Source organism: Alosa pseudoharengus, unplaced genomic scaffold, assembly GCF_046254945.1.
Source record: "Alosa pseudoharengus isolate Yale_2024_CS ecotype anadromous, Long Island Sound unplaced genomic scaffold, YU_APseudo_1.1 YU_APseudo_1.1_scf_14, whole genome shotgun sequence".
NCBI lineage: Eukaryota > Metazoa > Chordata > Actinopteri > Clupeiformes > Clupeidae > Alosa > Alosa pseudoharengus.
Genome location: NW_027468609.1, coordinates 37686832 through 37702129, shown reverse-complemented (window position 1 = coordinate 37702129; position 15298 = coordinate 37686832). Strand labels below are relative to the sequence as shown.

The following is a 15298-nucleotide window of genomic DNA, read 5'->3' as shown; positions in this document are numbered from 1 at the left end:
AAGGTTGCAACTTCCCATGGGAACCAAAACCTAACCAAAATCTAACCTTCAGGGAACGTTCTGGAACCATAAATTGTTAGCTGGGGCTTTATTTCTTCATTCAGAGCTAATGGCAGTCAGTGAGCCTTTGCATAAAGAAATAGGGCATAAAAAAAAAAATTCTTGGGTTCCGGTTTCCGACCGACACTGTCAATTTATGTGCGACCCAAATTTATTTTATGAGCTTGGGGAAGAAATAACACTAAATAGTCTAGGCTACATTAAATAAATCCACAAATAAAAGGTGAACTATAATTACATTAATTACCCCTTGCGTTATGTATAAGGATGAGCGTATTCTCTCTGTTACAAAGTAGCCTATGCACCGCTGTTCACGAAGACGATTGTTTTAGTCACTTGTTTTTCGCAAATTTGACCAATCATCGTAGTTTCACTGTGAAATGTCACCTACCGCAACAGTCCCTCGCGCAGAATATTGAGCCAGATGGCACACTTACTTCTGCACCTTTTGCATATGACACCAAAGACTGCCCTAACGTGTTCGTTCCTCTACAGTTTTGATGACAATAAATAGAAGGCTAACGTTAATGATCTGCTTACTTGCATCTCTCAACCTGGTGTTGCTAACCTACCTAGGCTATGAAAGTAAGTTAATTAAGGCCTACTTGGTTTACTGATTTTTGAGTAGGCTATGCAACCCATTGGCAAACGTTTACCTGGATATGTCCTTTTAGCTTATGTCATGTTTGCTAGCTTGTGGGCTTAGTTTGAGTAGTGCTACCAAAATCATAGAAATTAATAAAATTGCAAGACATTTACCTCTTCTATGATCCAATAATAATTTCATTCGAGTTGTTTTTTTAACATTTATTTTAACTAATGACATAGAAGACATTCCCAATTGCATCCACATATCGTAATGCACTATGCAAAAAGTGATTTACACTCGTAGCCGAACACAGTGAGATGCAAGCCTTCCAATCCACTCAGAAATGTACTTAGGATACTCTCACGTCCTTAAAGGGGCAGGCAGTCAATTAGACGTACACCACCAATGTAATGACATTAAACAGAAGTGTAGTCAAATAGTTTAAATCAAAATGAAATTACTAGATACTTACTTGGCTATTAGTAATTATGCAGGCCACAGACTATGAATTATTAAAAAGATATGAACTTAATATGAATTACAAAATATATGAATGTATTGAAACATATGACATGATGCCATCTCTTTAGGTGACTGTCTTTTTTGGACAGTTCTACTATAATGCTTTGTGAATGACCTCAGTCAAAGCATTTTCACAAATAAAGTAGGCCTACTTTGATTTTCTGTAATCCTTACTGTTTACCTTTGATTATCCTTTTTAATAAGCATCAAGATTATCAGTGTGATTTTGGTCTTACTAACCTTAATTGCCCTAAATTTAAACTATTTTTGCAATTTTCACTTCCTCCCGCAATTTCTCCACAAGAAACAGCTAAAATCACCGCAACTTCCATCCAGGCATTTTAGGTCGCAACAGTCTCAAAAAACCTCGCGAAATCCTGGTGGGATTGATTTTCTACCTATCCCTTACTGCCACTGAAAAAAAAAAAAAAAAAAAAAAATTCCCTACCGACCCATGGCCTCAACTGACAACCAACAGGAACCAAACCTTTTTTTTTTTTTATGCCTAACCTACCTAGGCTATGAAAATAAGTTAATTAAGGCCTACTTGGTTTACTGACATTTGAGTAGGCTATGCAACCCATTGGCAAACATTTACCTGGATATGTCCTTTTAGCTTATGTCATGTTTATGTCAAGCTTATGTTTGCTAGCTTGTGGGCTTAGTTTGAGTAGTGCTACCAAAATCATAGAAATTAATAAAATTGCAAGACATTTACCTCTTCTATGATCCAAGAATGATTTTTATTCGAGTTGGTTTTTTTAACATTTATTTTAACTAATGACATAGAAGACATTCCCAATTGCATCCACATATGGTAATGCACTATGCAAAAAGTGATTTACACTCGTAGCCGAACACAGTGAGATGCAAGCCTTCCAATCCACTCAGAAATGTAATTAGGCTACCTTAAAGGGGCAGGCAGTCAATTAGACGTACACCACCAATGTAATGACATTAAACAGAAGTGTAGTCAAATAGTTTAAATCAATATGAAATTACTAGATACTTACTTGGATATTAGTAATTATGCAGGCCACAGACTATTAATTATTAAAAAGATATGAACTTAATATGAATTACAAAATATATGAATGTATTGAAACATATGACATGATGCCATCTCTTTAGGTGACTATCTTTTTTGGACAGTTCTACTATACTGCTTTGTGAATTACCTCAGTCAAAGCATTTTCACAAATAAAGTAGGCCTACTTTGATTTTCTGTAATCCTTACTGTTTACCTTTGATTATCCTTTTTAATAAGCATCAAGATTATCAGTGTGATTTTGGTGTTACTAACCTTAATTGCCCTAAATTTAAACAATTTTTTGCAATTTTCACTTCCTCCCGCAATTTCTCCACAAGAAACAGCTAAAATCACCGCAACTTCCATCCAGGCATTTTAGGTCGCAACACTCTCAAAAAACCTCACGAAATCCTGGAGGGATTGATTTTCTACCTATCCCTTACTGCCACTGGAAAAAATCCCTACCGACCCATGGCCTCAACTGACAACCAACAGGAACCAAACCTTTTTTTTTTATGCCTAGGCTATACAGTGGGCATCGCTTTGAAATGGCCACTTCAGTCGCGCATTACGCGGTGTGAAGTTGCGTGAAGCTTTAGTACCACTTTCAGCCACTGTGCGTCGCTCTGCCACTGTACATCGCTCTGTCAGTGGTAATTGTTACCGAGAGGAATCCCAGCCTACGAATTCAATAACAAAATAAATCGTAATTAAACATTACCTCGATTAAGGCTACTTGGGTATGGCTTAAGGCTTGACTACACGGTGGTAGCGAAATCTGCTTTTGATAGCCTACCGGTGCCGCTCCACAAAACGAAAAAATATCTTAATTTGCTGTTATTGTCAGTGTTGGGGGTAACGCAACTACGCAAATCAAAACAGTGTCTTAATTTGCCCTACTTCTTGACTGCAATGTAGTCAATTGACTGCTTGACATGTCATTTTTATTTTTCTGTACAATAAACAAATACATCTGCTTTATGCCGCAGAATTACATTCATATTTGGCTGACTGCAGACGCGCCACTTCCCTCCCCATATTCCAAGATTAAGATAGTAGCCTATACAAAAAGCACTTCATACTATCATAAAAATTTGTTAAAACAAATAGCTATTTGCAATTTGACAAAACACTGGTCCTCATTTTGCGAATGCGAGGACGATATGAGCCTGTTGCATTTAGTTAGATGTCCGAGTCACGCATAATGTTTTCTCTTAAAAGTTATTCACAAAGCCTTTCAGACAACTCCTAAACTAGGAGTGAGTCTTCGTGGCTATGGATGACGTCATTACTCATGCACGAGCTTGACTGAAGTGACCACCTTGATTGGCTGACGATTGTAACGCGGGAATTCCAAACACCTCTCTTCCGATGATGAGTGACAGGTGACAGGTCGGAGAATGCGTGCGCTACACAAGTAGTGCGAAGGACGGAAGATGATTAATAACTGAATAAAAAGGCCTAGCCTAAATGAAAAGAGTAAGGCAAAACAAATAGCCTAGTAGCCTAATGAAACATAGGCCTATGGATTGATGCAGTAGCCTACCTTTGCAACATTATTAAATTAATCTGTCACCATATGCCTAGGCTACGTTTGCAAAGAGGAGAACATTTTAATTTGATTCACAATGAAACGTTACATTTCATTTACATGTTAACAATGAGTTTTGGTTGTTGTTGGTGGCGTTATTGCATCCCTTTTATGAATGCAAAATTGTTCCCTCGCGATTGGAAGCTCATGTTGCGCATAGGCTACGCATTTCAAAACATCGCAACGTAAAATGCCACAAAAAAGCTGTTTATGAATAGGTCTTAGTGAGTTAGGAGTCCTCTCGACTTAAGCTGTCCCAGACTTAGGTGCTACTTTTAGGTCTAAAATGCTTCGTGAATTACTTTTTGTGAAAAAGTTAGGAGTGGCACGCCCATTATTTTTAGGAGTTGCTCCTAAATTCGCCAGTTAGGGCTACGCATTCATTATCTTTGGTTAGGAGCTACTTTTAGCCTTCTTTGTGAATATGGCCCCTGAATAAAAAGGCCTAGCCTAAATGAATCAAGGCAAAACAAATAGCCTAGTAGCCTAATGAAACATACGGATTGATGTAGTATCTTTGTAACATTATTAAATTATTCTGTTACTATGCCTACGTTTGCAAAATAGAACATTTTAATTTGATTCACAATAATGTTACATTTAATGTTGACAATGATTAGCCTAGTTTTGGTTGTTGTTGGTGGCGTTATTGCATGTTAGTTATGCCTACAATGCAAAATTGCTTCCTCACGATTGGAAGCTCCTGTAGCTGCATGATTTCAAAACACGGCAAAATGCCGCAGGTTTGTGAATAGGTCTGTGAGTAAGGAGTCCTCTTGACTTCTTTTAAGCTGTCAGAGGTGGGAAGGTGTGATTTGTTGGGGGCAGGGCCAGATTAACTGGGCACAAATGTCTGATGGCCCCCCTTCCCCCCAGCCAACGTGAATCGGGTGGTTAGTTAATAGGCCTATCGTGAAGATTTTTCCTGCCATCTAAGGCACGAGCGCATCTGTGAGGCCAAGCCTCACCAAGTAGCTCGTTTGTTTACAACTAACATTCCATTTAATTAAACTGCTTTATAGGCTATGCCGAAATAGTTTCCAACATTCTGAATATTAGTGTCGGGTGAATTGAAATGTTCTCAAAGTATCCTTATGGCTGAAAGCTGCTTGGGATCCCCCCGTCAAGCAATATAACCATACAAACGCGCTTCCTGCACTCATTGTTTCAAAAGGAGTAATTTTGGCTTTGTCAGAACTGAAGAGCTGTGGACGGCACGGCACAGCATGCCCAATGAAAATAAATTAACGCAAAGCAACACAACACAGACCCCGCTTCTCTCGCGTCAGTCACTGACATGAACGAAACACAGAACCCGCTTCTCTCACGGCAGTCACTGACAGTAACCTAGAATAAATGCATGGGGAAAAACACTTCCCCATGGCAAAGACATCGTAAAACACTGAAAGTTAATATTTTGTCACTAGCAACATACATCTGTCCTTTGGACGTATTTAATAAACAGCGTAGGCTATTCATCTGTCAATATGAAACGAGACTTGGCCATTCTAATTAATGATCGGAAAAACGCGTATCGACCACCGTTACTGTAAAATATACACGTATGTCCATTTAAACTCGATTTTGGTAAAATATGGATTATATCATTACACTGGCAAGAATATGATTACATTTAAAGATGCCGTACCAAGTTTGACAACGCTACGTTCAACTGCTTTGAAATTATGGTGTTTTTTTTTACTTCCTGAAAAGTAACCGTTTTGGACATACGTGAGTTTCATCGGGCAGCGACGATAAGGTCAAATCCTTGCATTGCCATTGAGCTGCGCTTTTTACGCACGCAGCCTTTCCTTGCCCCGCCCCGCTCTCTCTCGTAGCCCGCTGCCACTCCTCTGCATGTGCATTTAACCCTTACGAGCCCGACCGTTCTAATTTCGTTACAAAAGTAACGATGGCCAATCGTCTCATATCTCAGCTGTCCAATGACTGATTTTTTATTTTTAATCCTCCCCGTAATGCTGACAACATAAGCTTCAATTTGATATGATTGGTTAAGGGGTTTATGGCGCGAAATGTTTTGGATACTTGAAGATGAGTCTTGAAAAAATATTTTCACTTGAGTCGGTGCATTTGACGTGGAAAGCCGGATGCCACCTGCACTTAAGTTGGAGTTTACCTCGACTGGAAACCACACAGCTGGATAAACTGAGGTAATATTGTTTTTACATCGGTTTTAGTTATGGTTTATCTTAATTTGAAGTCCTTAAATCATGTTATTTGACAGTAATATGCTTTCTCATGCTTTCTCATCAGCGTCAACATTATGGCTTAGCGGGGGGGCTAGTGCATCGTCACGTAACTTTAGCTAACTGTATAATTCTGAACTGCTTGCAATATTATTGTTTGCTTTTGATGTCAGTTATTTTCATTTGACAGTTTCATTTAAAAACCTGTTAGTATATAACCTGTAGGTAAGTTTGTTTTCTAGTTCCAATTTGCTTGTTAGGTAAGCATTATATTGGCAAGACGTATACCAAAGCAAAGCTGAATAAATCAATGGGCGCCGCGTTTCTAAGTTGCGTTCTCTTACATGAAATAAGTTGAGCGATATTTTTACTCCTCTCAATATGTAACGTTAGTTGTAGAAAATAAGATGTGAAATCACATATTCTGTCAGAAATGTAATTAACTTATTGCCTTTCCTCCGGTTGTTATCTGTAGTGCAGTCTGTAGTGAACTATTTTAGCTTGCTAACTTCTAAATGAAAAACATCAGACGTGCTTGTCTCAACATTTTCTAAGATGGCATGACTTGAAATAGATGAAGCACAACTCCTCTCAATATTTAGTTATAGAAAACATGATGTGAAATCACATATTCGGTCAGAAATGTCATTATTGCATTTCAGCAGTTTGTTACTAGGTGAAATGTAATCTGTCTTTATCTTGATGCCAGCCAGGCAATCAGATTTAGGGTAGCTAAACCCATGTGTAATACAATGACTTTTCATAGGCCTACTTAGAAATATTTCGAGTTATATTCTGAGGATGCTTCAATAGTTTAGGCTACCTCTTCTTTTGTGTGCATACATGCACAAATCTGTAGTTTTGTGATTTTATTTTTTACATTAATAAAGGTATTTGTATGATTTCACTCTTGTTTCAGATGGAGGATGACAAGACCTACACAGACCTTCTCGCAAGCCTGAAGAGGTAGCTGACTGCTCATGCGCTCACAATGCTGAAGACCATGAGGGGATGGAGGAAGAAGGTATAGATTTATGTGCCGTGCGTAGGATGGTGCAGACTAAAAAAACTGAAATAGACTTGTTATGTTCTTTTTTACTCACATTGTTGGCCCAGGCATATGTGGTTTTACCAACCGGAAGGAATGGGAGCTTGTGCTTAGTAGGCCATCGTATGCAAACAGTGCAGGGGCATGGGACAAAGACCCCAGAAGAGTTTCACAGGTTTCTGGGATTGATCATTTACATGGGGTTCACTTCCCTCCCTAATATCCATTGCTACTGGGGATCCAAGTCTTGGCAGGGATCAGGGGACATTGACCAAATGATGAATACATATTGTGTACTCCAAAAAACGCAGAATACCAGAAAGCACTTTTTCTCCGTTGACATTGCAGTTGTCAGTAGCTTCTTGTTATTTCAAGTTTGACAATGCAATGCAGAACCTAGGTTTGGTAGCTACAACCAGAAAGAATTTGGAGGAAATCTATCACAACAGCTGGTAGGCATTTCCGTTGAAATTTCAGCCTCACCTTCAGCTGCTCCAACTACTACTCTGTCGTCTTTCCATCAAGTACATATTCCTGTACAGCAGGAGCTTGTTATAAAAAAACGTACATAATAAAACTAATGTAGCTTGTATGGCCCTGGAGTGTAACGGAAGGCGAATTTGTTTTATTGATAAACAAATTGCTGTCAGATTTGGCATTCTGCAAAAGGGGATGCGTTTAGTAATGAGTCATAGCTCTTCTGTGTTCAACCTTCAGGTTCCCCACCCCACCTTTCCCTATCCTCCTCTGTAAGTGTGTGTGTGTGGGGGGTATGAGTTTGTGTGTATATGTGTGTATGTGTTTATCCTCCACAGGCTTGTTCTAAGTATGTAATCCACTTTCAAATGTTTAGAACACATTGAGTTTTGAGTGATGTTGATTGTATTCCTAGCTTTTCATGAATAATAATACATTTTATACATGTATATCATTTTCATATTATACTGATTTATATAAGGAAGTTGTATTTGTTGAATCAAATGTATTTTATGTCTCTTTTCCGAAATGGTCTTCAATGAATACAGTATACTTCCTGTATTACTGGTAAGGTACAGTATGTTTTTTTTTGTGTCATTCTTATTGACTGTAGCATTTGCTTATATACAAATAAATGGTTTATTCTTATAGACCAAATACATCTAAACCATTGTTTCTGACTTGATTATTAGTTTTTATGCATACTTTTATGTTGTTGGTGAGAAAGTGAATGTGAATTCTGTCAACATTCTAAATTCCGTTTCCTGCATCTTTTTTACACTGATCACTAAAATTATCATAACTTTTGAAAGGTTAATGATATTCCAATACAGTCTTTTTGTTAAATAGCCCACAACTTGCTGAACATTTCATACACTCTATAATTTTCTCTATCTTGTAGAGAAATATGATGAAAATTCATTTTTATGTGAATGAAATTACATTTTGACAAATTCCAGATATACATTTGGAGAGGATTTTCAAATACTGTTCATTACTATATCAACATTACCATATGTATTTTACATCATTTCATAGAACTGATCCTTCTGATTACAATGGTATGTATATCCCATTGATGGTATGTATTATACTCAAGAAATACGTTTTTTGTGTGAGGAGGTCATTCAGCACCAAAAATGGAATGTTCGGCACGGGCACTAAAGGGTTAACAAAATATTCACGATTGTTGAAGGATTGTTGTTGCCACATAGAAGCATTACATAGAAGACGTCTGGCTAAATTGCTATTAAATCCGCTTAGCATCGTGACCATGCTGCGCAAATTTGTTCAAAACTGCTGCATTGAAGTGAACTCTGCTAAAGTCTTATCACAACATAGTAGGCTACATTGAAGATACTAAACTAAGTTATGAAATCAAGCAGTATCTCAAAGCTAACGTTAGAATACTGTTTGGATGTCGAATTTAGCATGCTTAGCCTACTTACAGCTGCTTGTCAATTTCGTTGAAGGGCTCATTTTATTGACTCTGACACTGAATGTTTGGAAAATCCCGATGTAAATGGAAAAGTGTTTTCCAAAATTCAAAAGAGCTTGTCCCAAGGAGAAGTACGAACCTTTATTTTAACTATGTAGAAAACGTTATGAATTGCATCCACACATCAGCAGCCTTTCAACTGTGTTACAATTGCAAGGGTTCCCCCAAACGTCTTAAAAAGAGACAGGCACTCAATTAGACCTAGATACACTACCACGATCTTAATACCACCCCACCCCTTAAAGACGCACAAGCCAGCAATATTTCTGATGATTTTATTGCGGTGAAGTTTCGTGCACAATGACAAACAGGAGTGCCTACATAGGAACTCACGACTGCACAGTTTGCATACCGCTTTGTCCTTCTCCATAGTTTGATCTACCCAAAACCCGAAGTGCTTCCATATCGAACTCCACAAGTTATTAGGGCTTATCACTCGTCTCTCTCATGTCGCACAGGTTGATAGCATTGTCCTCCATTTTTGGCAAAACACCAACAGCACAGCAGCCGATTAAAACAGCTGTTGCCGGTGCGTAAAATTGGTGGGAATTTTCTTTTTAGCTTTCATAATGCCTACTGCACATTCGAAATTCTTTATTTTCTTTTTCTGCTTGTTTGTGAGTTTTGTTACATCTATCTTTTTTATTTGTTTAATTCGTTTAAAATTAATATTGTACATATTTGATTAAAATCGATTCCCTATTTTAGTTTTCAAAACTTGTGTTGGTTGGTCCAATCGATTGTGCAGAAAGTGACAGCCCTACTGTTAATACTGTGGGTGGTCCTTAGACCAACACATGCCAAATCTTGGATTTTGTCCGAAACGCGAAAACATTTTCACAGGTCACAGATTTTGTCCGTTTGTCACGGAACTTGGCACATGATCTTCAGACTAATCCTTGTCTTGCTTTTTAAAGCCATATTCAAAAACGCTCGCCCTTCACAGCCAGTCGAAATTGGTGGCGAGGCCGCCTAACAGGAAGTGTATATCTACGGCAATCTTTGGTTGCTAGACATGAAACTTGCTGTAACTTGTGCCCATATGTCTGATGGAACAGCATTGAGTTGCCATGGCAACTCCAACTTGGCGGCTTGGCCCCCTCATTGCTGCTTGCAGCTAAGCTATGTTTTTGGGATGGTGATGACAATCAGCCTTGTGTTTACAACAGCAATAACTTAGTGTCTGGGTTATAAAACATGGCCTACACCAAAAAAAAAAAAAAAGCAAATCATTATCGAAAGTTATAGGACACCTCCTTCACTTGGCATGAGAAAAAACAGGAATGATTTACTGTCCGTTCGATGTCAGAATTAGTAGCCTAGGCCTAAAGGTTTATTTCGCTACAGAAAAGGCATCCAAACATTAAGGTTACTCCATGCCATCGCGTCTGCTTATTTTGCATGATCGTAGTCAGTTTAAGCTAACGTTAGTTCACCGCAGGTTCTCGCATCGGGTTAAATGTCAAATGTACGAGACAATACAATGACAAACTATGAAATTAAAGGAGTGACTTACCTGGCTCTTAGTGCATTGAATTCGCCAGTAGATCTCCCTAAGACAAGCTGCTGTAAAGATAAATGAACTAGTCCCCACAACACTAAAATAAATGCCACCACAAGTAAGGCGGCCACTCCTTCGCGTAGCAAGTACGAATTGACTTCGGATTTCTTTTCTATATCCCCATAGCCGTTCTTATCATGTCGGTTATGAGCATAATTACTATCCTTGAATATGTCATTTTGTATGGTGTGCAGCTTTATTCTCCTAACAGTCGTATCACTCTCCATTTTAACTATACTGGAACACCAACTTGCGTCAGTCTGGCGGACTCCGGACGGCACACGCCGAGGGACAAATATTGTGAAGGACGAATAGCGTAACCACGTTTGGATACAGGTGGCCTATATAGTAAACAGCTACAAAAAAATAAATAGTTGGGACAATATAGAAGTTGTATTATTTAGGCCTATCAGATATCACGATATAAAATTCCAGTGAGCTTTATAGGCAGAGACAAATATGTCCATGTCATCACAACAACCCGGATCATTTGGATTTTCCTGACTTGAATAACGTTACACAGATGAAAACTAGGGCCTAGAGTGCATTTTCGAGAATATGGAAATAGTTGCGGAAAATGTAGCTAGCCTAAATAATTGACAACACTGTTGTCAGTCAGTGAAATCAGATGTCTGAGTGGGTCATTCTTATAGCAAATGGTGCCATGTGTCCCCATGACATGATCAGGGACGTAGCACCAAATTCTGGGCCCTATGCACAAGTGGTGGCCATGCCCCCCCCCCCCCAACCAACCAACCAACCACCGGCTGTAAGCATGAAGCATGAGGTTCACAACTAACTACTATCTAATCACACATTGAATTAATCTAACAACTCGGTAGTTAGGAAATGGTTTCCCTTCCCTGTCTTTTGCTGTGATTTTATTTGTTTTTTCTTTGCTCGCCAATCTGCGTACTATTGTGTCTCTCTCTTCATTCGTCAACTTCTCTGGCTATAGTGCTGGATTCTCAGGCAATGGCATATACTCCTTAGCACTGCCCTTCTGACCTCTCTTCATCTCTTTCACTTTTTTCAGAACCTTCTCTGCTTTCAATTCCTTCATCCTCTATCACATCTTCTCTATCTACCTGGACAGACCCCTCTACAAGCATATAAGCATATAGATATATTAGCAGGCAATTCCAATGTAGCCTTATGGATGTGACTGAACATGCTTAATATTTAAATATTCTGTGTAAAATTTCCTCAAATTTCATTTTTCATTTGCTTCATAAAAACATAAGAACATTTTATTTTTCTGATGGTTGTGGCAAAAAAATGGTCTATTCTAATTAGACTAGACTACAGTGAAAGACAGAGCATGGCAGTGTTGCTAAATATACATTGCAGTATAGCCTTTCGTGTGATTTCATTTTAAACTATAGGCTCACCTTGTCTCAAGTCCACATCAGATGGTGAGAGGTCTGCTGCTGCTGCATCACCCTCTGTGACAGTTTCTGAAACTGAGTGTGATGCGTTTCACAAGTTAGCTTTGCTACTAATTTGACAGCCTTTCCTCATTAACCTATATAACATTGAGCCTACTAAGTTAAGCTATTAGCTCAACTTAATTTTCGAATTAGTAGGCTATTGAAATGTTGTGGTAGGCTATAAATCAGGCATCATGTTATTTCTAATTTTGTGTTAATGCTTTTTTAGCACTGATAATCGCGGTGGTATTGAAGTGTTTTGTAACCTTCAGGAGTTAATTTCATTTGTAGACTATTGCTTTCACATTGGGCTCACCTTTCTTGAGAAAGAAAGCTGTTAACACTTGTTTTCCCTCATTTCTTTTTTTCTCCCTTTCTTGCCTCTCTTTTCTTTTCTGGGAACCGGATTTAGCTTTCTTAGACTTAGGGCTGTATTTTGGGTCACCAGCGCATGGCGTTCGTTATTCACCGGCGCGAAGTTGAATTCGTTATTTTGCACGTTTATTTTTTAAGCATTGCGCCCAGGGGTGTGGCAATTAACAACCTAGGGAGGGACCTGGCGCGTTGTCTAAAAATTGCTATCATACACCACCTAAACCTGGTCAGAAGTCAATGGCGAGTTGTTCATATGCTATTTTAAGAGCGCATGTCAACAGTCATACTGGCAGGTGCACGCACCATCCTTCTATCATTCATGAATGCACACCAGCGCACGTCCATGCAAAGCATTACAAATTGCACGATTACAATGGTAAACATAATTAGAATAAAGATATTACGAAATACTGTACATCTCATGATGAGTAGTTATTCACCATCATTTGCAAATTGGTAATGACGGTTAAAAGTGATTAGGGGAGAGGCGAGAGACACGTATGGAGCACAGCTGAAGACTCACTGTCACGAGATATAAGCAACTCCTCTGCAGGATAAATGTTGTTTTATTCAGTCATTTGAGCAACATTAGGGTAAGTGTTGCTTTTTCCAGCCTATGTTTTCGATGGTAACCCATTGTCAGTCAATAGTGAAAGTAACTGCATATAACTGTCTTGTCGTTGACTGACTCCTTGGTGAAGTTAGTTTCATTTTGCCAATGAGTTCAAATAATAGACGAGTGCAAATGCGTGAAGGCTATGCTAGGTTTTAGTAAAGCATGGTTTAAGAATGTCTATTCCATACGGTCTCGCAAGCAGCCTCCTTCAAATGCGCCGTTGAATGCCAAAATACCGATGCATTTATTTGACATATCGCGCATTGCGCCGTTAAAGGGAATGACAGATGTCATTCTCATTGGTTTAAAATGATGTTACGCCCCAAACACACCCATCTGACTGATTAAAAGACCTAGGAACACCTTGTTACGCCATGCGCTCCACTTTTGAGAACGAAACCCCTCCCAATGTGAACTGGACATCCTACTAAATTTGAATAGACTTTTGACGAGTGACGATGCACTTTAGAATGTCATGATAGGGCCCTTAGACATCTTCACATCGTGACCGTCTGCATTGCCGCTTCGGCAGAATGAACGTTACTTGCGCCTAGCAGGGGAAGGCGGACTGAACCATTTCGTGCAAGGGAGAGGGTGCCTGCCCTCAAACAATGTTGGCTTGGACACAATTTAATATATCAATCAACTGATGCATTTACCCGAAATATTTGCATCTATATTAGTTAATAACATTTATTAAGATCTTTAAATTAAGGAAATTATTTATTATTAAGGAAAATAAAATTCAACTCCTTAGGGGCCCTCCCCCCACTTGGGGCCCGGGTAATTTATTCCCACTTGTCCCACCACTACGACGCCCTTGGACATGATCAAATATAAGTTGGGTAAAAATAGCTTAAATACTCATTTTTTCAAGCTTGTTTATAAAATGAAACACATTTCTACTATGTAAAACAAGCACTCTAAAATGCCATGTCCCCATGTAGGCCTATTTCCAACTTCAGTTGCAAGTAATAAAAATAAAATACTAATTCATGTGTTTAACTATTATTGCAAATAACTATTCATAAAACATCTTACCACATTGTATTTGTTAAATTAAAAATATATTTTAATATCTTAAATCTTGAGATATTAGTATGGCAGTTCAGTGACCAGAGAGCGAAGTTTTGTTTCTCATTGGATTTGTCATATAACCTATAACCGTTAAAGAAAAAAATTAGCTGAAATGTGAGGAAATTTTGTGAGAGCCCTATATCCAAAATGACTGCCGTCAGCCAAGCTGGAAATTAACTTTATAACAGTTTTGCCCACAGTGTGGTATAATACATGGTTTCTGAGACTATTTGGGCCAAGAAATTCATAAATGATGTAGATTTATTGATTTGACCTATTTTTGACCTTCAAATTCAAGATGGCTGCCAATTTTTGGCTCTTTAAATGTCAATTTTTCAAAATCGTCATAGAGCCTTACTATTAGGCTCAAATGGAAATTCTGCTCATACTGAGTTCAGTTATGTACAGTAAAATTACAACATACACATAGGTCATCAGATGTCTATCATTATTTATTTATTATGATTTATTTTTTGAATGAACTAAAGACTCTTCACAGCAACCACATGAAATAGTAGGCCTAGGCTAGGGCAAGTAATGCCTTTATGACATTTCTGTTGTTCAGTCAAAGTGTAGCAGTATCAGATCCTTAATTAATGTCATTAACACCCAGCGGGCCTGCCATTCTTTCACACAAACATACGGGCACATAGACCAGCCTACTTTTTCCATGGTGGAAATTGGATAAATTAAGCAACAGTTCAGTTCTTACTATCCTGTAGTTCTTTATTAGTACCATGGTTCAACAAATGTGTAAAGGTTATATAATAAACTTAAACTGAGAAGTTATTTAAGTTTACTTAAACTGAGAAGTTAACAAAAAATATTCCACTATTCCACAATGATAGGTTGATAAGTTAACAAAAACAGAAAGAAATAAAGCATTTGAAATGTATTTCACTCTTCCACAAAGAGGCATATTGAACTAATGTTTACATGTTTTCAGCGTGGGTAGGCTATCATATGGTGTGTTTGGAGATGTAGGCTACTCCTTTACTACACTCACTTCTGACAAACAAGGCATAGCAGGTGCTGGTCATATAATTAGAATATCATCAAGAAGTTGATTTATATCAGTAATTCCATTCAAAAAGTAGCCTGGAAAATCCAGACCCTGGTAATCTAGAAAGATTAAGGGTCTGGCCACAAACAATGTAATGGCCCAACTCGAGGGGCAGTACCAAGCATGCATTTGAAAATCTCACTGCACAACTAAT

General features: G+C 38.3%; 1 protein-coding gene across 4 annotated transcripts in view; it reads right to left on the bottom strand.

Moving 5' to 3' along the window:
- ermp1 (endoplasmic reticulum metallopeptidase 1) overlaps positions 1-10842 on the bottom strand; it is a 129824-nt gene extending 118982 nt beyond the window's left edge. For all 4 annotated transcript variants that reach the window (XR_012986829.1, XM_076284892.1, XM_076284894.1 and 1 more), the window contains exon 1: positions 10539-10842. Coding sequence is in view for 3 of the 4 variants with exons in the window: in XM_076284892.1 (XP_076141007.1) it covers positions 10539-10810 (272 nt within the window). In the remaining variant the exon portion in view is untranslated. The remainder of the gene's footprint in view (positions 1-10538) is intronic.
- Between the last annotated feature and the right edge of the window lie 4456 nt (positions 10843-15298).